The sequence below is a fragment of the Leptodactylus fuscus genome, chromosome 3 (assembly GCF_031893055.1).
Source record: "Leptodactylus fuscus isolate aLepFus1 chromosome 3, aLepFus1.hap2, whole genome shotgun sequence".
Classification (NCBI taxonomy): Eukaryota; Metazoa; Chordata; class Amphibia; order Anura; family Leptodactylidae; genus Leptodactylus; species Leptodactylus fuscus.
The window spans coordinates 15,344,436-15,368,580 of NC_134267.1; the positions used below are offsets into that span (position 1 = coordinate 15,344,436).

A 24,145-nucleotide genomic window follows, 5' to 3' on the forward strand; every position below is an offset into this window, starting at 1 on the left:
GTAGGACATGTCACTGGCTACTCAATGTATCACATTATGGATGTTCCATCTTGGTGACATTTTCTGTGCGTTAGGCATCTCCATATAATGTCAGTGACCACCCTATAGCATGGCATGGGTATAGAAAATAAAGCCGTATACACGCCGGCTCGCCAAGTTGTCCCGTCCTATGTTCGCATACAAAATAAAAAAATAAAAAAAAAAGAGAGAGGTCGCGGCAAAGTACACAAAGTGTCACTCTGATGACTTAGTTTGAGAGTGAGATTCTAATAAAAACGTTGACCCGTGTAATTGATTTTAATGGTAGCTTTGTGCCATCTTCTGTTCTCTGGATACCTGCCAGATGCCATCAGCTGAGCCTCAGGGGATCGAAGGACATGTAGGAGCAGATGAGCGGCTTCTGTAAAGCCCACAGTAGCTTGGACAGATTAGTTTGGTTGATAAACATAAAGCACAGCAGGATCCAAAGGAAGCTCAGGGTACGACTGACCTTTCTGTTCTCTGTCAGGGTCTGAGGAAGAGCAGCGAGGAGTCTGGGAGCAGAAAGACTATCATTCCCCGCTGCGTGCCCAACATGGTCTGTCTGCACAAGTACATCATCTCGGAGGAGTCTGTATTTCTCGTGCTGCAGCATGCCGAAGGTCGGTCAATGTATCAAAGACGTTTGCAAATACAACGCTTAGCTAGGACTCGGAGGTCGCCGAGATTGTCTGTGCTCTTGTGGTAGGCAGCCATTTATCACACTCGGTGGTGCAGACCGTGCCCTGACTACGCAAGATAGAAGATAGAAAAGGCCTGCGTTTTATTATTATACTGCCCGCTTTCAGGGGTTCACCTTGTAGATGTCAATTTATTACAGTCTTGGTTTGGTTCTTCCGCCATTGTGGTAGGCTTAAAGGGGATGACATGAGTGTTAAAAGGGGTTGTCGTGCCTGTGGAGAGGTTGTATGTTGTAACTTTAAAGACGACCTTTCACCACCTCCACCAACTCCAACTTTTTATATCCTTCCATAGGTGCTCCTCTCCTCCTGATTGCAGCACAGTTGGAATTCTGTCTCTAGCCCCCACCATTCCTGAGCAATTGGTGCCCTTCATTTAGCACCCGATATAATTAGACTCTCTACTGTCAGGTGGGCGGTCTTGGGCTGAAGCAGATAGTTTGGAAACTCCCACCTGACAGTATGGAGCGTAATTAGCATATTGGGCACTGAAGATAAACACACAGATTGCTCAGGAACGACGTGGGCTAGAGAGAAAATTCCAACTGAATCAGCGTAATGGCGCTAGCAAAAGGTATTTTTAATGGAGTTGAGCTGCAATACCAGATACCGTCTGTGGACTGGTGTGGCACCGTATTTGAAATGAAAAAAAAAAAAAATTAAAAAAACCCCCAAAAAACAATGGGCCTTATTTATTAGGACCGGCTGTGGTCTTAAAGGTGTTTTTTGGGACTTACATATTAATATAAGATGTGTCTGCGGGGGAGGGGGGGGGGTCCGATCCACGCCGATTAGCTGCTTGAGTAAGCTGCGGCCTCTTCCCATTGCCAGTGATCTATATACAGCCTATAAAATCTACGCTGCTGTGCATACAATTTAGTGAAGAGGTTACATTGCTTCCGCAACGCTGTGGTCTCTTCAGCCAGCTGATTCTGAGGACGGGTCATCAGTATGTAAACCATTTACTCCATTTGTACATCTTCAGGAGATGATGCATCTTTGGCGGTCCTTTGTGCAAGAATTGATTTCTACGACTACCATGGGGCAATTTGTCTGTTGCACTGATTTGCCCTCGCCTCTGGTCAGAAAAGCGGCACGTAGGGTGCCGAAGGCAAAACGGTGCAATTTCTGCAAACAAGCCCTGGTATGCACCAAAAAGGAAAATGAAGAAAACTGGCATACAAGTCATGAGAAATTAACCCCAGTCTGTTTTCAACTTCTGAAGAGTCCCTCAGTTTCTTATAAGCCAGAAAAGCCTTTAAGTTCACAGAGTACAGGTTGACATCTGTGCTATCCACCATGGAGAGCCCAACCACCAAAACGGCAATTACCCATGGACACCATCAGACCTCATAGATTATAATGGGGACTGCCCGGTGTCCGTCAGGAGGGCTTCTCTTCGTACAGGGCATTTTTCTCCAACAATTTTCAGCAATTTCTGCGGTAGAGTCTCCAACGCAGATCTGTACTTGGCCTAAGGTCAGCTGGACCGATGGTTATGGCTAGGGTTGAGCCGATCTTGAGATCTCAGGATCGATTTTAAAATCCGATTTCCGAACATTTTCCAGCCGATCGTGAAATTTGCTCGATCGCTGATCGGGATCCGATCTTTCCCAATCGCTCAACCCTAGTTATGGCGGAACAAGCTGACAGTCTATATGGCTGCCATTCAGTTGACCCATATCAAGGAGAAATGGTTTGGGTATGTTCATTTTCCACATGCCCGTTCCTTTGTTCTCAGGGAGGTAAGCCACCTCCACAGGTATCCGACAACTCGCCTCTCTCTAAACTGAGCGTGGATTAGATCGGGGGCCATTTTGGATTGCTGTCGGAGTGAAGAAGCAGTTTATGGCTACATTCAAAGCTGCTCTATTGTCGCTGATGGAAACCAATTCTCCCTCTGTGATGTCCACATACCATAATTGAGTATTGGGTTGTTTTCTTGAACTAACTCCTTTAAGACTTATTTCTGTCATCTAATTCCCGAATGTTTAGATATTTCCAATGGGGAAAGGGCAAAAATTTTCTGCCAGATGATTCTGCCAGTAGTTCGTCTTTTCTGGGAACCAAGGATGGACATATTGATATTCATCAGTCCAGCATCATCATTCATTGGTGTAGCATTGGGATACTAGAGTTGAGCAAAGCGGTTTGGAACGAACTGGATTTCATCGAAATTTTCTAAAAGTTTTTGGGGTCAACCTGAAACTTCGGAAGATAGTCCCTTATGAACTAAAAACAAAACGTCATGCACCCCGGGGTCACTGCTGAGGCATGTGATTAGACCACAGCAGCCATCGTTATGACATTTGTATTACATCGTAAACTCAGCAGTGACCAGGAGGTTTGTGACATTGCCCAGGAGGATGGAAGAGGACCTTGAGTGAGGGAAGGTGAGTATAACTACTTACCGTATTTTTCGGACTATAAGACGCACCTAGGTTTTAGAGGAGGAAAATGGGGAAAAAAAATTTTGAAGCAAAAAATGGTAAAATATTTAATATATGGGAGTTGTAGTTTTGCAACAGCTGCAAGGCCACATTGACAGGTGACCCTGCAGCTGTACGGGGACGCATAGAGTGTTTTTTTTGCGGGGCCAGAAGTACTTTTTAGTTAGTTATTTTATATATATATTCTAGGGACAGGAGGTGATTTAGAACTTTTATTTATTTCATATTTTTATTATATATTTTTAAAGCTTTCTTTTTTTTTTTTTTTACTATTTTATTCCGCCCCGGGGGCTTGAACCTGCGGTCACTTGATTGCAAGTCCCATAGACGGCAATACAACTGTATTGCCGTCTATGGGACATTCTGTCTATTAGTATTACGGCTGGTCATAGACCCAGCTGCAATACTAATATATAGCAGTGACAGGCCCGGGAGCCTCATTAGGCTCCCGGCTGTCACCCGAACAGGTCGGCTCCTTGCGATATCGCCACGCAGGAGCCGGCCTGCAACTTTACAGGTACGGGGCCGGTGGGGACCGGCCCCGGGGGGAGAAGGGGCCGCCAATACAGACTGCAGACCCGGCATCCGCTTTACTAGAGAGGCGGATGCCGGGGAGGGATAGACGCAGGCACAGGTGCCGGGCCTGAGACATCGATGCGCCCCTCTGCCCTGCATGAAGCCAGCGGCGGGGGGACGGAGGAGCGAAATAGCATCACTCCTCCCGCTGCTGGCTTCATGCAGGGCATAGGAGCGCAGCGATGTCTCAGGCCCCGGCGTCTATCCCGTGCCGGCATCCGCCTCTCTATTACGGCGGATGCCAGGCACCACATTCAGACTATAAGACGCACCCTTCTTTCCCCCCCAAATTTTGGGGAAAAAAAGTGCGTCTTATAGTCCGAAAAATACGGTATGTTCCCCCTTGGCCTTCACTTATTGAAAATGCCCCAGAGTATACTAGTTTTACTTCTGGTTGTTGACAAATTAATTGACCCAAAACGAATCTTTGGGTCAAACCATCTGAAACCTGAACAAATCTTCAGAGGTTCGCCCATGTCTAGATAGAACCATCCTATCCTACTAATATTATAAATGTGAAAGTTTGTGCGTTTGGATGTTTGAGTGATTGTTCCTCAATAACGCAAAAACGGCTGAACGGATTTGAATGAAGTTTGGCACATATAGTTTGTAACTTGGATTAAAACATAGGCTACTTTTATCCCGGTAAATGACATGGCTTCACAATTGTTATGAATTTATGTTCACATACTATATTACTGTGCTCTTGCAGCAACTTATCTCAGGTTCTGATAATCAGGTCTGTTATCTCTCTAAGTAAACACTCAGCTAATCCTCAGTCCGTTTTGTACATGCATTTGCATATTATTTGATCTGCTCCAGGTAGTGCTGACCCACTGTATGGGAAAACATCTTTAATCCAAATTGACAGTTTGTTACTTTTAAACATGACGGGAAAAAGAAAATATAATTTGTTGCAAAATTCTAAAACGACGACAGCTATGAAGGAAGCCAGAAGTCATAGAGTTCTCCTCAAGCAGAGCTGAGGAGGATCATCAGCGCCAACAACACGCTCATTATATGGCATCCCAGCGAGCTGCTGAGATGCCAGAACAATCATGGGCATAGCGCGAGGAATGAGTTCAGCTGCAGACCAGCTTAACAGCTGCCGGAGCAGGCGGATCATCAACGCCAACAACACGCTCATTATATGACGTTCCAGTGAGCTGCTGAGATGCCAGAACAATCACAGGCATGGTGTGAAGTTCAGCAGCAGGACGGCTTAAGAGCTGACGAAATGCTAGAGCAGGCAAACCATCGATGGCAACAATTTGCTGAATATAGGCGGATATATATATATTAGCAGCTGCCTAAGTGTCAAGAACTGCAGCAGTGAGTACAAATGGCTGAACTTACGAGATTGAAGACTGACCGAGTCACCACCTATGAGGATTTGTGAGTACAGACGTCTTTTCATTTTTGGCTGAAGGTTCGGGTAATATCACTTGTTCCTGGAATTGCTCTTTAGTAAGACCGAGGCACTGGAAGTGATCTTTATTCAGCAAGTGCGACGAGATAGAAACCCCATGATCTACTTTTTCACGAGTCTTTGCCAAGTCCTTCCGTTCATGTTAAGAGTTCCACTGCTGGAATAAAAAGAAACTAGCCAATTCCCCCAAGACTTCATTAGTATGTCGTCTTCTTTTTAACCAGAGGAGTTTGTGCCTAACATTTTAACATTCCACATTAATCCTGCAATATTACTGCTAACAATACAGCCAGTGGCGACACATATGGACACAAAGCAGAAATCGAGTGATACACACAGTAAAATTGCTTGTGATGCCCCTTTTGTGTTGCGATTCCCCTCCACGTGTGCGGAGCAGGTGGCAAATGAAATGTAATTGTCACACCTGGATGGTGATGACTCACTTAGAATAGCTGCGGCGGATTCACCCCTTCAGTGCTGACGCGACGAGAAATTTCCTTGGTATGACCATGCGAAGAGATAGACGCCAAGGTGGTCCCTTCAGTCTTGCAGTGAATAATCTTTATTTTTATATATTAGACGGATGTCCATGTTTTTCATGGTTTTTAGCTCGATATGCATTTTTGTTTGATTTTTATAGTATTGCTTAGAATAAATTTGGAAGGCTAGGCCATTGAAACTTTCTCCCAGCGCCCTGTGTGTTAGTAGGTGGCCCCGTTGTATTAGCAATACCCTAGACATGTGAAATCAGACCTATAAAATCTCTGATCAGTCATACTATAGGGACTTTCCATATAGTACTGTCATAGTGTGACACCGAGACCGTGGAGGCCTTGTGGCTTGAAACGCGTTGTGCCAATAAAGGTGTTCCTAATATTTCCGGGTGATTCCGGCGCTGATTTCTTGCCGATTCCTTGGAGGTGGTGGCGGGTCCACTGCACCTATGGAACAAGTCACTTTCCTTGAAGAATGACGATTGGTCTTATAGTGAAGAACCATGAAGCAGTAGACCGAGCAAAGTCACTGCTGTCATGTTGAGCTCTTGTTCCTGTGGCCACATTCGGCTCTAGAAATGCCTTTGATACTAGTCCAGTTTAAGCTTGACAGTGTGTGGTGGTCTCGGGTTGGTATAAGAGAACACCATTGAGATTTACACAAGACTAGGGTTGAGCGATCGGGATTGAAAAAGATCGGATGACGATCGAGTAAATTTCACGATCGCGATCGGAATTCCGACCCGATCTTTTCCAGTGGGATCGAGATCGGAGGTTATCTCAAGATCGGCTCAACCCCAAAAGTGACTTTTCCCATAGAAAAGCATTGACTAGGGTTGAAGATCGGGATCGGAAAGGATCGGATTCCAATCGGCGATCGAGCAAATTTCACGATCGAGATCGGCTGGAAAATGATCGGAAATCGGATTTTAAAATCGATCTTGAAATCTCAAGATCGGCTCAACCCTACACAAGACCCATGCAATTTTTGCAGCTCTTTGACATGTTGATGAAGTCCTCACAGTCTCCTGTGCTGGTCGTCTGACATGTTTCGTTGGCCTCTGCGCCTCATCGATTGTTTCCTGTGATATTTTTTGCCGCCATGAGAAGGGATCAGTGATACAGTTTCCGTACCATCTTCTGAACACTCTTTGAGGGTACGTCACAAACGCCATCTGCGGCCCTATTCACATCTGAGTTTGGGTTTCCATTCAGGGAGAACGGAAACCTATACTCATTAACCCTACGCGGGTTACCTGTGAAACCCGCAGGTCCCATAGACTATAATGGGGTCCATGTGGTTTCTGCTCGGTTTCTGCACTTTTCTCTCTGCATGATTCATGTGGAAACCAAGTAGAATCCACACAGACCCCATTATAATCTATGTGGTCCATGTGGTTTCCTTAACTGTTTTTAAGGCGTATAGTTTTCCGTTCGGGAATCCGAACGTAGATGTGAACCAGACCTGACATCCTTTGGTGACCCTATAGGTTTGCACCGTGAAGTTGCGCTGCTCAATACTGTACAAAGCCTTCCTGAGTGAGGTGGTATAGGGGGTCTGGAATCCAGAAATTGCAAATACAAGTAAAATGTTGCGATGGCATCTACTTCAACGCTTCAACACCGGGACATCCCAGTCTGTTTGGAGCTCCATACATTGCATGTTACTTTTTTTTTCGCTCCGATTTGCCCCATTCTAGCGAGCGTTCTTGCCGAGTATTCCGGGCCTCTTTCGAGTGACTCTCCCAATAATTTTAAGTTACACTCCCAGATTGTGATCAATTGAGCATACAAAAACACCGAAGTGCTCCTTTAATTGGAAGACCCATTACATTTGAATAATAAAACACCATAAAAGAAGAAATTATATTTTCAGGTCAACATCTGTGCAGTTGGAACGCACCGACTTCTATATTGAGAGACGTCTTTTGTCTAGGACAGATTCTTTTTAAAAAAACGTTCTTTGATCCGGCACCCTATGGTCCCGAAATTCTGCCAGCCCAAAGTGTGTTAAAAATAGTCTTTATGCTGTTTTAATCTAAAATTGAATCCCGCAAGAGCAAAAAATGACAACTATCAGAGAAAGTCAAAACTAAGAAGACTGAGAAATCCATGGAAGACGTAGAGGTATCCCACACACGGCAAGATAAAGCCGAAGACGAAGCCTGGCTTGGGGGGAGAAGACTGTGGATGCAAAACAAGACCAGTAATGAAGGCCCTATGGTTCTGTTATGATGGTCGGAAGATAAGAGGTTTTGGAATATCTGGTCGCCTCCGTTCCCCTTTTTGAGACTTTGATCAAGTCGCTCCTGATAGTTCTTATTGGTCATCCAATTAATATTATGTAAAGTTTTGTCTCCCCTTCAAGATCCCCCCCCCCTTACTTGCCAGCGATTAAGTCCAAAAATTTGATGTTGCCAATTTTCAAAGAGAATATAAAGAAGTTTTTGATTTGAAGAATTGCAGAAGACCAAACTTTTTGAAACTTTTTCTTTCTTTCTCCTCTTGATGGAGCTTCCCATGGGCTTATTTTTTTTGTGTGTCGAGCTTTAATTTTCATTGGTACCATCTTCAGGCACATGAAGTTGAACTTTTTGATTCACTTTTATTCTTTATTTGGGATGCGTATGGAATTTTTTTTTTTCTCTGTGTACTTTTCATTACTTTATTATGCTGGTCTAAAATTTGTGGGGAATAAAACAATGGACATGATCCTTTTTTTTTTTTTTAATTTTTTTTTTTTTTATGTAGATTGTGAGCCCCATATAGGGATCAATGTACTTTTTTTTCCTATCAGTATGTCTTTGTAGAATGGGAGGAAATCCACGCAAACACGGGGAGAACATACAAGCTCCTTGCAGATGTTGTTCCTGGTGGGATTCGAACCCAGAACCACTGAGCCACTGTGTTGCCCCTATGGATGGATATGATCCTTGATAGTATAGTCGTCCTGCATAAAAATATCATCTTATCAGTAAAATTTGACTTACTGTACATACTCGAGTATAAGCCGAATTTTTCAGCACAGATTTAGTGCTGAAAAAGCCCCCCTCGGCTTATACTCGAGTCAAACAAAATAAAAAAATTTTTTTTTGGGGGGGAGGGTCTATGACTAGCTGCAATAGTAATGTATAGAATCTCCCATAAAATAGTGAAAAAAAGAAGCTTTAAAAAAATAAAATAAAAGTTTTAAATCCCTTCCTTCCCTAGAATACATATAAAAGTAGAAAATGACTGATACACATACACATTAGGTAACCCTGTGTCTGAAAGTGCCCGGTCTACTGAATATAGGGGATCTGCAGTGCTCCTGTTCTGTCGGGATGGAGTTAATAGGAGCACTGCAGATCCCCTATAGTCAGCCAGGCTGAATTCCAAGTGGGGGAAAAAAAAAAACAGTCCTCAAGCTCAGGGAAGGGGCAGACAGACAACCAAAACACCCCCTTCCCCAGCAACTACTGCACCCAAAAACTCTGACCATTTTAATTTTTGAAATTTTCCAGTAGCTGCTGCATTTCCCCCCCTCGGCTTATACTCGAGTCAATACATTTTCCTAGTTTTTTGTGGTAAAATGAGGGGCCACGGCTTATATTCGGGTATATATGGTATATTTGAATTTTTTTTATTAGAAAAATATAATATTCACATTGTTTGACCTGTAAAGTGAAGGCTTTAAGACCAATATAATATTACCTCCAAATATTGGCAATACTTTTCTGAACCCATGAAAACTCTGGGTTAAGCGGCCATTTTCTTGTGGCCTGGGCATGTGCAGTCGGCTCTACCCGAGGCCTAAAAGATTGAAACCCAGAAGATGCAGGGAGAGGCCGTTCCAGAAGAAGATGGAGGTGGCGCTGGAAAGGTCTCTTGCAGCATTGGGGACGCCCCCAGTGCTGTTTGAGCACAGAAGACCGCCCTCAGTGCTGCAGAGAACTCATTTGCATACCGAAGAAAACCCGGATTTCTACCGAACGGCGGCGCAAATCCCGTCAATATTTCGTGTGACCTTTGCACTTTGGAGGAGGAGTCCTGGAAGCGATGATATAACCCTGATCGTGTCGTCATCCAGTCTGGGAAAACTTAGAGACAGACGGACTGGAGCAAGCCTGCATCCACAGAAGATCTGTGCTTAGTTCTCCAAGATGGCAACGGGAACGACCTCCCTGCCCAGTTCTGCCAAAAACTGTCTGCAAGTACCGAGAAGACCTGATGGAAGGCAAAGGACAAAGGTCACACCGAATATTGACGGAATTTACAATCCTCTTTTGTTCATTGACACAAATAAATAATTAACCCTTCGATTTCTGAAAGCATTTTCCCCCCATACCTGCCTAAAACTTGTGCACCTCACCGTCAATCCCCATAGATCTCTAGCAATTAAAAAAACCTTCAGCCTTTCCAGACAGTAACGGCATCACAAAGTGCCCATGACCTTAGAGTGTCCTCCCTGCTTTGATTTAATTTGGATCCGTAGCCGGGCACGGTGGGACGTGTAATTCACCTGTGCCAGTAACGTAACACCTCTGTTGACAGAATTACAGTACAGTAAAAATCTAAATCGCAAACTTTTTCAGCCGGTCAAATAAAAAAGAAAAACAAAAAAATCCCCTGGCCGTTCACGAGCTCTTTTTCCCCTGTCCTATATCTATTACAAAATCCATCTATTCAAATATAGCACCAATAAGATTCCTGGCATTGGCCGGTGTTGTATTTGGAATTGATTGCGGCTTGGCAGGAGTCACCCGGCTTTGTGCGTAATTAATGCCAAACTGTGATTATGGGCACCGGCATATAACGCCAGTTTAAAGATACTGTTAGATGTTCCAGTTCATTGATGACTTTTTTTTTTTCCCTTTAACGTTGTTCTTATCCAGCGACTCTACGTAATTTTAATGTTAATTGATGAGTAAAGTACAAGAGCAAGCCGCTTTCTTCTTAAATTTGTTTAATTTTTGAAAAAAAAAAATTTTTTTTTTTGGTGTGTTTTCGGGGCCCCCAAAATAGGCAATTGAGAGCCTCTAAGACCCTAGTGGACAGCTATCTACTAGGAATAGCTATCCGATGGCCCTAGTACGATCTACAATTGTCTAACTGAACCAGGATGAATTTGACCATGTTCAGACAGTAAATTATGATGTAATTTCCCATGGCAAATTTGGGTTCTATAAGCAACCCATTTCCACTTTGGCCCTGCCCATTCCCAACCATGTTCTTTTTTGCCCCCCCACACAGTATAATTCCCCTTTAGTGGCCCTGGTCTCCAAACAATGTCCACTTATAGCCGTTAAAGTATAATTTCCTCCTCCGTGTGGCCTCCACTGTATACTTTTCCCTAAATGTGGACCCCACTCTATAATTTTCCATTTTAATGTAGCCCCACAATATAATGCACCCCCCCCCTTACCGTGGTCCCTCCTTAATATGGGCCCATAGTATAATGTACCACCCCTTACTGTGGTCCCGCCTTAATATGACCCCATAGTATAATGCACCACCCCTTACCGTGGTCCCTCCTTAATATGGGCCCATAGTATAATGTACCACCCCTTACTGTGGTCCCGCCTTAATATGACCCCATAGTATAATGCACCACCCCTTACCGTGGTCCCTCCTTAATATGGGCCCATAGTATAATGCACCACCCCTTACTGTGGTCCCGCCTTAATATGACCCCATAGTATAATGCACCACCCCTTACCGTGGTCCCTCCTTAATATGGGCCCATAGTATAATGTACCACCCCTTACTGTGGTCCCGCCTTAATATGACCCCATAGTATAATGCACCACCCCTTACCGTGGTCCCTCCTTAATATGGGCCCATAGTATAATGTACCACCCCTTACTGTGGTCCCACCTTAATATGACCCCATAGTATAATGCACCACCCCTTACCGTGGTCCCTCCTTAATATGGGCCCATAGTATAATGCACCACCCCTTACTGTGGTCCCGCCTTAATATGACCCCATAGTATAATGCACCACCCCTTACCGTGGTCCCTCCTTAATATGGGCCCATAGTATAATGTACCACCCCTTACTGTGGTCCCACCTTAATATGACCCCATAGTATAATGCACCACCCCTTACCGTGGTCCCTCCTTAATATGGGCCCATAGTATAATGTACCACCCCTGACTGTGCCCCCCCCCCAGTATGGCCCCATAGTATATTGTCCCCCTAAAAGGGATTCTACTATTAAAATACTTTTTTCTCGTTGACATGTAGGAATAACCTTAAGAAAGTCTATTCCTCTCCTACCTTTAGATGTCTTCTTCGCGCTGCCGTTCTGTAGAAATCCCGATTTTCGTCGGTATGCAAATGAGCTCTCGCAGCACTGGGGGCGTCCCCGATGCTGTGAGTAAGTAAGCAGTCATTGTCTTGTGGCCTCTGGGCATGCGCAGTCAGCTGTGCCCGAGGCCTACAAGTTTGACTGCCTGCGCCGGAAGAAGACGCGTAAAGAGGACATTCCAGATGAAAATGGAGGCGTTGCTGAAGAGTTCTCTCGCAGCATTGGGGACGCCCCCAGTGCTGCAAGAGAACTCATTTGCATTCCGATGAAAACCGAGATTTTCCATGATGGGGCGGTAAAAACCTGACGTGAACAGAGCCTTATTTCTCTTGGTTAATATTTGTTCTGTCTAATAAGACTTCAGACTATTTTTGTCCCGATTGCATAAAAGTAAATATTACAAGGTTTACCGATAAGCGGCGACCTGGATGAGCAGGACTGATTTTCTTCTGGATATCGTCCTTATCTCCTATGAAGTCATCGATGGTTTCGGTTTATCTTCTTTGATTCCGGCCTTTAGTAAGAGCAGATTTGACATTTTGGAAATGACTAAATTATTGACTCTTATTGTGGATTAAATATTTGAGCTTGTTCCTTTTATCACATGGTACAGAGGTCATTCTCTTTCCCTCCACACTGATTATCTAAAGATTCACTAATAGCTCCAATTTTCGCTTTCTCAAGGTTCCATCAGAAAGATTTGTTAAATTACAAAAAGTTGTGTGAATTTTGTTTAATGGGATTGAGTTATCTATTGTTTCGGTGTACACAAATTTTTATTAATTTTTCAAAGAAATAAAACGAAACAATAACACAGTAATGCAGAGTAATGGCAAGTCCAAAGTATATCACAAAGTGTAAGTGAAATTGCAAATTCAGCGAATTATCGATTGTTTAAATCACATTTTTAAGATTTGTTGATGTTTTTGAAAATTCTGGAAAACGGTTTAACAAAAAATGTAAAAAAAATAGGTTGTTTTTCAGTGACTTATTCACTTTAATTCCTTTGCTTTTTAGACTTTTTCTCGATTTTTCACAATTTTTGTATATTTCTGCTCCCCTTCTGCAGTGTTTCAGTGACAATGGAGCTCCAAATGGAGCTGGGTACAAGGAAGTAGTCGTAGTAGTCATTCCCTGCTCAGTCTAATTGACTGCTTTCTCCCTCTTTGTGTATAGGGAGTGTCCTGTCTATCTGCCTTCCAGATGGCAAGTCTCCCTGTTACCAGCTCGATTTGAAATAGTTTTTTCTAAAACGATGCAACGTTTGATGCTACCCATGATTCAGGTGGAATGAATGTAATCCAGTTGGATATGGTGCTTGCTAGAATGCTTCAGTCCCTTTATTCTAATGCTAAGAGGTGAAGGAGAATCCAGAATCATGAACCCAACAGAAAAAAAATTGTGTGACTTGTCTCAAATGTGCACATACCCATTAAAGGGATTCTCTGTGGATCAAACCTTGATGGCCTAATACTTGTATTAGGCTGTTTATGTCTAACAAGTAATGGAGCTTCTCAGATAGGGGAGGGGGGAGGTGAGATTTCTGGCATTTCTGAACTCTACCCTTCCACTTATCAGCCGGGTTAATTGAATTTTGCTGATAAGGGCTGAGATAGGGAGTCCTTTACCTCTGTATATAATGCAAGCTGACTCAAATCCAGCTCTGCTACATCAGCTTCATACAGTGGTAATGCATGTACAACCAATCCCTCATTACTGAATGCAAACATAGCAGAGCAAGTGAAACCCCGCCCACCAATGTGCCAGAAAACCAGGAAGTGAAGAGAGCACAGAGCCCTGCAGGCTGCAGAACAAGAGTTATGGGAATACCCATTTAAGTCCAAAAATTGGAGAGGAGACGGAAACCGGCAGTCACTTTTCAAACCCATTCACTTGAATTGGTTTGCAAAGTGTCCGGGCGGACACTGAATGCCGGTTTCCGTCTCCTGTCCAGTTTCTCGAGCAGAAGACGGAAACCCATAAAGTGGAGACCAGGCGCACGTGTGAACCCATCCTTAGATTTCATTGCAAAGCATAAAACTTGCCACATTAGTATGGACAACATTGACATATAGTCAACTGTTCCTGGTGATTCCATTTATCTTCCTCCATACGAAGCTTCCGAGGTTGACCACGTACAAGTCAACCATGATCCATGTGATCCTCAACAGTCCTCCAAGTCTGGATTTGCACTTCTACTAGTCATCCCCTTTCTTGGTGGAGGTCCTATAGGTCAAACCCAACCGATCGATCACAGTTGGTTGGTTTTGAGGGTAGACCTTCCATGTCAAAGACCCGGAGAACTCCATTCTATATTCGGTCGCTTACAACTGAATGTTTATAATAATCATCCATTTTCTTTTTAGCTTGTCACCCGTAGTCGTGGTCAGTAAATGTGTATTATTTATTTTTTGGATTTTTTTTTTTTTATTGCTTGTTATATATTCAATTTTTGTTTTGGTTTTCATGCCTCATATATACAAACAGTATAATTTAAAAATGTAATCTCGGGATAACACATTCTGAAAATGAAGCCACCACACTGGTAAATGAGGTACTAAGTGTATGCGTGTAATGATCGTTTTCATTACTGTGCTAGCAATAAGGCATATGTGCAATCTCTGCTATTTGCATATGAGTAATCATCTTTAATTTTCGTGTTTTGTTTTGATTGCAGGTGGGAAATTATGGTCCTACTTAAGTAAGTTTTTAAGCAGGAGCACAGAAGGAAGCTTTGATGTCCCACTGGCTAAAAGTTCTCACTCGAATGAAGATCTTCTGAAAAACCTTGCGCCGTGTCCAAGAAATAGCTTGGAGTCTAGGTCAAGCAGTACTGGAAACAGGCTCTCGGTGCAGCCCCTCCAAAGTAGCCTTACCTTAAGTTCTCAGGAAGACAGCAGCACTCAAGACGAAGAAGGAAGGGAAAGTCCATTGAAGTGGGCCGATTCGGCCTCCAGCTCCGAGGAAGAATGTACCACCAGCTATTTAACACTGTGCAAAGAATACGGACAGGAACAAATTGAGCCCGAAACATTAAGCGATGACCCTTTGCTCAAACTAGAGGGTGGGGATAGTACCAAAGATTTAGATCTAATGCAAAAGCCTTTCAGTAAACTCGGCCCCGAGCTAAACTTCGATGAGTTTAAACACGTCGAGCCGGACAATGGCGGACACTCAGGAATGTCCGATGCCTTGAGCAAATCCAAGAATAGCCCGATGGAATTTTTTAGGATAGACAGCAAGGAAAGTGCAAGCGATTTGCTTGGGGCGGAATTTGTCGATAAGGGATACAACTTAAAATCGGAGAATTTCAAACAGTTTTCTCCGTTTCAAGACGACGAGCTTGACCCCGAGACTCAAAGTCTAGACATTGAGAAACCTAATATAAGCACTCATGACACTGTAAGCCGTGGATCTAATGACTCCGTCCCCGTTATTTCCTTCAAAGAGGCCGCTCTTGATGATGTGAGCAGCATCGATGAAGGAAGACCGGATCTCCTGGTCAACCTGCCCGGTGCTCAACTGGTAGATACTGAGCAAACCTCAAAAAATGTTTACATGGAAAGCGATGTCGTGGACGCAAAGCTGCTAGGAACGCCTGATGTCTTACAAATAAAAAGTAGCTTAGATAAAATAATTGAACAAGACAACCTTCCCTTGGTTGGAGAACATTCGACTCCACTTGCACCCCAAAACATAACACTATGCCCCATTAGCGTTGACCATGTTGACTTGCAATCTTCAGGTCTTGGTGGTTCTGATGTACCCTGCAACCTAAAACCCTTGGACTCTCTATTGCTCAATTCATCTTCTTCCTCCCTATCTCACAACTCCTCTATTCTAGAACCCTCCCAAGTCAACAACAACAAGTCTTCTGACTCTGAACTTACGAAAGACTTGTCCACCAACCTCATGCAACTTCAGATCAGAATCGAGGACACCGACGAAAGATGCGGAGGGCGGAAAGACCTACGGGAAGACAGCGAGATCCATAAGATCTTTCAAGAACTGGATGCGAAATTGTCCGAAGCGTCCCACTTCTTCATTCCCGAGTCTTGCATTCAGAGATGGGTTGCCGAAATGGTGGTAGCCCTTGACGCTCTACACCGAGAAGGAATCGTGTGTCGGGATTTGAACCCAAACAACATCTTATTGAATGATAGAGGTCAGGAACTTTTGCAAATGCATTTCTTTTTATTCCGATGTTGCTTCCAATTAACTGAGTAGGCGTTTTATCTTGTAATTAGTATCTTCATTTCCTGTCTCCAGCTTCATTATCAGTGCTGCAAATTCACCCACTGTAATAGCTTCTAGTACTTAATGATGCCATTATTCTTAATGATACTGTTTTTAGCTAGAAAGGAGAGTAATTACAGTTCACTTGTACAGAAAATGGATGGGAAACATGTTTTGATTTCTCCTGTCATTTTGTTTTTAGGACACATTCAGCTAACATATTTTAGCAGGTGGACGGAGGTTGAAGATTCGTGTGACAGCGATGCGGTGGAAAGAATGTACTGTGCCCCAGGTTAGATCAATCACCTCGAGCGTTTCACTTGAAAAGTAGATTAGCAGCTTTCATTTCCTCCGCCCGCGGCTCGTGTAACATACTTTTATTGGACGTGCAAGTTAATGCATGGCCTGAAATTCACACTAATTCCTGTCCTGTCATGTCACAGCGTAGATATGGCTAATAATTGAGGCCTTCTTGAAAGGTAAATAGTCTTTTTCTGCGACGCTTCATGTCATTCCGCTATTAAGATATATGGAAGTTAAGCGGACGTACGTTCGCGGCTGGAGAGGAAAACCAAAAAAAAAAAATGTTAACTGGATAGAAGGGGTTAAAAGGGAACGAGTAAAGAGGATGGTTTCCAAAATTCCCCATTCTTACCGTTTCAGTTTTCACCTATAAAATCGGGCACAATTTTAATTTTTTTTTTTTTTTTTTTTTTTCAAATTCCAAAAAAAAAAAAAAATTTTTTTGAAATTAAAGGGATCCTATCACACAAATGCTTTTTTTTTCCTGAGTAACACGTCGGAATAGCCTTAAGAAAGGCTATTCTTCTCCTACCTTTCGTTGTCTTCTCCGCACCACCGTTCACCTGAAATCCCGTTTTTTGTTGATATGCAAATTAGTTCTCTCGCAGCACTGGGAGCGTCCCCAATGCTGTGAGAGAACTCTCCAGCGCCGCCTCCATCTTCTTCAAGAATCGGCTTTCAGCCTGGCTTTCAATCTTCTATGCATGCGGTATCGACTCTGCCAGCGGGCCTCGGGCAGAGCCGACTGCACCTGCACGCGGCCATTTTCTTGTAGCCGCTTATGCAAGCGAGAAGACAATGTGTGGAGGCCGGTTCCTGAAGAAGATGGAGGCGGCGCTGCAGCGTTCTTTCTCAGTATTGGGGATGCCCCCAGTGCTGTTTGAGTGCTGGGGCCCGCCCCCAGTGCTGCATGAGAACTCATTTGCACACTGACAAAAACTGGGATTTCAGGCGAACGATGGCCCGGAGAAGAATAGGCTTTCTTAAGGCTATTCCGACGTGTTACTCAGAAAATAAAAGCGTTTTATAGGATCCCTTTAAAAAAAACAAACCCCAAAACATAAATTAATATAACAAAAACAATCCAGTTTAATTAAAGGGGATTTTTGAGACTAAAGTATTGATGACTTGATGAAGTTTTTTTTATAGTGTAACTTATTAAACTATTTTACTTCCTTTTGGTAGAAAATGGGCTCTAAAGTTCTCCCTAGCCGCCATCTAACTAAGCGGAGTCTGTCTCATACACACTGTGTATTGCAGGAATGTAAACATACAGCAGTTACCAATGGAGGGGGTCACATCAAATAACTTCATCTCTGGTTTTATACCACCTAAAACATTGGTTCTGGTGTCATATGAGAGCTGAGATGGAATATCCCTGCAATGCCTAGTTAGAGAGTTGCTAGGGTGAACTTTAGAGCCCATCTTCTACGAAAAGGAAGTATATAAATAAAATAAAAATATAATATTTATATATATCATATAAATAAGTATATATTACACAAATGTTCCCCACCAGCGCAGTATATGACCTTATATTCAGACATTATATGCCCATGCACTGACATAAGTAATAATACTGTATACCCAATGTATGCTCCAAACAGAAGGCAAAAACCGAGCCCAGCGTGCCATAAGTATCTCTGTATATACAGCATTTTTATAGTTTTTTCCCTAATATTAATCCATGTGTAATATTCCCTCCGTAGAGTATGCGCTCTATGTTTATAGAATCAGTCCTGGATGAGCTAAACCCACACCGTACACTTCATGGCTCTGTCATGTGTATTTGTAATAGAGGTGATGTCTTTAGCCAAGCTGACTCTCTTCATATTTGGTTTGGGTGCTATTCTGTAGTCACCTGTCACTGGAGATAGTAGAGGATTCATATGGATTTACTGAATAGTTTGTATTGGTCTGCCTCATCATATATACTATACGGCCCTGCCTCATCATATATACTATACGGCCCTGCCTCATCATATATACTATACGGCCCTGCCTCATCATATATACTATACGTCCCTGCCTCATCATATATACTATACGGCCCTGCCTCATCATATATACTATACGGCCCTGCCTCATCATATATACTATACGGCCCTGCCTCATCATATATATACTATACGTCCCTGCCTCGTCATACATACTATATGGCCCTGCCTCGTCATACATACTATACGTCCCTGCCTCATCATATATACTATACGGCCCTGCCTCATCATATATACTATACGTTCCTGCCTCATCATATATACTATACGGCCCTGCCTCATCATATATACTATACGTCCCTGCCTCATCATATATACTATACGGCCCTGCCTCATCATATATACTATACGGCCCTGCCTCATCATATATACTATACGGCCCTGCCTCATCATATATACTATACGGCCCTGCCTCATCATATATACTATACGGCTCTGCCTCATCATATATACTATACGTTCCTGCCTCATCATATATACTATACGTTCCTGCCTCGTCATATGTACTATACGGCCCTGCCTCATCATATATACTATATGGCCCTGCCCCGTCATACATACTATACGGCCCTGCCCCGTCATACATACTATACGGCCCTGCTTCGTCATATATACTATACGGCCCAGTCTCGTCATACATACTATACGGCCCTGCCTCGTCATACATACTATACGTCCCTGCCTCGTCATACATACTATACGGCCCTGCCTTGTCATACATACTATATGGCCCTGCCCCGTCATACATACTATACGGCCCTGCCTTGTCATACATACTATACGGCCCTGCCTTGTCATACATACTATACGGCCCTGCCTTGTCATACATACTATACGGACCTGCCTTGTCATACATACTATACGGACCTGCCTCGTCATACATACTATACGGCCCTGCCTCGTCATACATATACTATACGGCCCTGCATCGTCATACATACTATATGGCCCTGCCCCGTCATACATACTATACGGCCCTGCCTTGTCATATATACTATATGGCCCTACCCCGTCATACATACTATACGGCCCTGCCTTGTCATATATACTATATGGCCCTGCCCCGTCATACATATACTATACGTCCCTGCCTCGTCATATATACTATATGGCCCTGCCCCGTCATACATACTATACGGCCCTGCCTTGTCATACATACTATATGGCCCTGCCCCGTCATACATACTATACGGCCCTGCCTTGTCATACATACTATACGGCCCTGCCTCATCATACATACTATACGGACCTGCCTCGTCATACATATACTATACGTCCCTGCCTCGTCATACATACTATATGGCCCTGCCCCGTCATACATACTATACGGCCCTGCCCCGTCATACATACTATACGGCCCTGCCTTGTCATATATACTATATGGCCCTGCCCCGTCATACATACTATACGGCCCTGCCTCATCATATATATACTATACGTCCCTGCCTCGTCATACATACTATATGGCCCTGCCTCGTCATACATACTATACGTTCCTGCTTCATCATACATACTATACGGCCCTGCCCTGTCATACATACTATACGGCCCTGCCTCATCATACATGCTATATGGTCCTGTATTGTAGTACATACTATATGTTCCTGCCTCGTCATAAATACTATATACGTCCCTGCCTTGTCATACATACTATATGGTCCTATCTTGTAGTACATACTATACGTTCCTGCCTCGTCATACATATTGTACGTCTCTGCCCCGTCGTACATACTATATGTCCCCACCTTGTCATATATTATATACTCGAGGATAAGCCGACCCGAATATAAGCCGAGGCCCCTCATTTTACCACAAAAAACTGGGAAAATTTATTGACTCGAGTATAAGCCGTGGGGGGGGGGGGGGGGAATGCAGCAGCTACTGGAAAATTTCAAAAATTAAAATGGTCGGAGTTTTTGGGTGCAGTAGGTGCTGGGGAAGGGGAGGGGGTGTTTTGGTTGTCTGTCTGCCCCTTCCCTGAGCTTGAGGACTGGGTTTTTTCTCCCCCACTTGGAGTTCAGCCTGGTAGAATATACGGTATCTGCAGTGCTCCTATTAACCCCTTCCCGATGGAACAGGAGCACTGCAGATACCCTATATTCAGTAGAGCGGGCACTGTCAGACACAGGGAGACCTAATGTGTTTGTGTGTCACAGTCATTTTCTACTTTTATATGTATTCTAGGGAAAGGAGGGATTTACAACTTACTAGGTGAAAATAATATTGAATATGTCACCAATTTGCTAAGTAAATCTATTTCTTAAGGTGTTAATGACATGAAATTCTCCCCAGATGTCGGTAACAATCCATCCAATCCACAGGCAAAGAAATAAACCATAGATGTCCAGAAATTCTGTGTAATAATGAGAAATAACACCGGGAAAAAGTATTGACCTCACTCACTGAAATGTATTTAATACTTGGTACAAAGGCCTTTGTTAGGGCTGAAGCTTCAGGACCCCGCCCGTATGGAGACACTAAGGTCCAGCATTGCTCAGGTGGGATTTTGGCCCATCTTCCACAGACGCTGTTCACCTCCTGAAGGTTCGGTGGCCTCCTTCTCTGGACTCTAAGCTTTAGTACCTTCCATATATTTTCTAGTGTCTTTTGGCCTCCAGACATGGTGTGTATTACAGCATCCAAAGAGTTCAATCTGACCAGACTATATTCTCCAAATATTTCACAGGCTTTTAGTTCAGCCATGGAGTCCTGTGTGGTGAGTGTGTGTACAGGCCATGGCTGGTGACGGCATTACTTAGTGTTTTCTTTGCACCTGTTGTCTTTCTGTAGCTCTCAGGAGCTCCTCGGATCTTGGACAACCCTTCTGATCATTCTTTTTACTCTTCTGTCCGGAAATTTGTGGTGCGATCCTGCCCGGGACCAGTTTATGGTGAAAAGTTGATCTTTCCACTTACGGATTATGGTCCTAACAGCGATCACCGGACCCTTCACTAGTTTAGAATTTCTTCTGAAACCAAGGCCATCAGTATAAAGTTGTGTGACGTTCTTGGGTCAGCTGACTCGTTTACCATCATGTGTGGATTGGATGGATTGTTACTGACATGCTTGCCTCGTCTTATATACTTGCCTGCCCTGTCTTATATACTATACATTCCTACCATTTGACTACTCCATGGGATGATAGACAGGAGGCCAGATGGCGATGGGATTCTACAGGGGCTTGGCCTTACAGATGACTTCCACCTGTCTATACCAGTGGCTCTCCATCTGTCTATCTGTACCATCATGTCCTAGAATTTCTCCATCATCCATTGAGCATACCCTTACATTCATGTCCATACACTAGATACAGGACAGTGATTTCTTTTAGTATACCCTGTGCCTTTGCGATGACCATTGTGCGTTCCATACCTTTTAACTAGAGACCATAACTCAATAGAAAACTAGTCATTGGGTCTAAAAACCTCAAAATGTCTCGCAAAATAAGAAAAGTTATCATATCGGATGGAGTATGGAGGAGCTGCTGTCACTTTGTGTGATGAGGACTGGAGCTTCTTCAGGAACCTGTATCGTAAATAGTGCTCCAAGAAAATAACACGGAGCGCCATCCACTGGTGCACGACAGGTTCATTCATCCTGGCACGTACAGGACATGTAGTACCACACTGTACTGTAGAGAGGCGCTACTACACATCCAGTCAGTGCATTCACTTGGTTCACACTGGTTGGTTGGATCTTCCAACCGGTCACAACCATTGTAGATCAGGACTCTCTGTGGCAATGTATGTTCAATGTGGTTTGAAGTTACAGTGACCCGAACAAAACAACTATTGTCACCAAACGCCATTGTAACTGGTACAGACACAGAGCCAGTAGCAATGGAGTGGAGAGATTTCAGCTCTGAGGCCTGCAGAATTGTGAATTCAGCTCTGGACCGTGACACAGACAGTAAATCAGGATTAATAGTTATTATATACAATGTATTGGTGTTTAAAGGTGTAGCCGGTGCAACAGGCAGAAGGGAATGAGCCATTGCCAGACATCTCTGGATCTTTCCTTAGAACAAAAGGGTTGGACATGTTGAGTTACAGGTATCTAAAATCCAAAATGTAAACTGAGCCTTACAGACCTTACTGACCTCATGGCCGGTTCTTTGGAGCTCACCGAATTTCAGCAAGGTGTCATGTCCTGAAATGTCTTCCCTCCTAGATATTACGTCGCCAGCTATAAGAACCGCAGCCGTGAAGTGCAGGCCGACCACATAAAGTATAAGAAAGGGGGCGCACCTGAGTGCTGAGGGAAAGCAGAAAAGCACAGAAAAGCAGCAACGTCCTGCAACTTAGTGGTGCAAATTTATTATATGTCTAGTCCAGTTTTCTGGCGTAAAAAAAGTTGCAAACCATGGGCAAGGTGAGGGCAGACGGGGGGCCGGACCATAATGGGGTCTGATGGACCAGTCTTGGTGTGGTGAATGCCAGGAAAACATTAACCGTTTGACTACATTGGTCACCTGTAAAGTGGGGCGTTCACAAAGCAAGATCCAGAAAGACATGGTTAGGAGAGTTTGCTGTGGAAGAAGTTGGCTGGTCATATAGAGCCCGGACCTCAGCCCCATCCAACACTTTTGGGATGAAATAGGACAGAGATGACGAGTTGGGTCTGCTCGTCAAACATCAGGCTTTGACCTCACTAATGCTCTTCTGGATGAACTGTCCAAATCTCTGACACCTCCAAAATATTGTAGAAAACCTTCTTAGGAGTGTAGAAGTTTTCTAGCTGCAAATGGAGAGGTCTCCCGCTCTATATTAATGTCTATGGATTTGGAATCGGGTGTCATAAAACTGTAGGTGAAATGTGGTGGGGTCACATACTTTTATTCATATTGGCTATCTATCTAACAATCAAAAAATTATTTATAGTTTCTATCTAATTATCTATCATCTCATACCTGTTATCTCCTACAGTATTGGCACCCCTGCAATTCTGTCAGATAATACTCCTGTTCTTCCAGAAAATGATTGCAATCACAAATTCTTTGGTATTATCTTCATTTAATTTGTCTTCAATGGAAAATCACAAAAAGAATTGTCAAAAAGCCAAATTGGATATAATTCCACACCAAACATAAAAAAGGGGGTGGACAAAAGTATTGGCACTGTTTGAAAAATCATGTGATGCTTCTCTAATTTGTGTAATTAACAGCACCTGTTACTTACCTGAGGCACCTAACAGGTGGTGGCAATAACTAAATCACACTTGCAGCCAGTTGAAATGGATTAAAGTTGACTCCACCTCTGTCCTGTGTCCTTGTGTGACCACATTGAGCATGGAGAAAAGAAAGAAGACCAAAGAACTGTCTGAGGACTTGAGAAGCAAAATTGTGCGGAAGCATGAGCAATCTCAAGGCTACAAGTCCATCTCCAAAGCCCTGAATGTTCCTGTGTCTACCGTGCGCAGTGTCATCAAGAAGTGTAAAGCCCATGGCACTGTGGCTAACCTCCCTAGATGTGGACGGAAAAGAAAAATTGACGAGAGATTTCACCGCAAGATTGTGCGGATGGTGGATAAAGAACCTCGACTAACATCCAAACAAGTCCAAGCTGTCCTGCAGTCCGAGGGTACAACAGTGTCACCCCGTACTATCCAGTGTCAGCGTCTGAATGAGAAGGGACTGTATGGTAGGAGACC

General features: G+C 43.6%; 1 protein-coding gene across 1 annotated transcript in view; it reads left to right on the forward strand.

The window, feature by feature from the left end:
- Window positions 1-24,145, forward strand: part of RPS6KC1 (ribosomal protein S6 kinase C1) — a 101,126-nt gene that overhangs the window by 62,308 nt on the left and 14,673 nt on the right. The window contains exons 11-13 of the mRNA XM_075267101.1: window positions 509-641; window positions 14,638-16,125; window positions 16,399-16,488. Of these exons, the coding sequence (XP_075123202.1) occupies window positions 509-641; window positions 14,638-16,125; window positions 16,399-16,488 (1,711 nt within the window). The remainder of the gene's footprint in view (window positions 1-508; window positions 642-14,637; window positions 16,126-16,398; window positions 16,489-24,145) is intronic.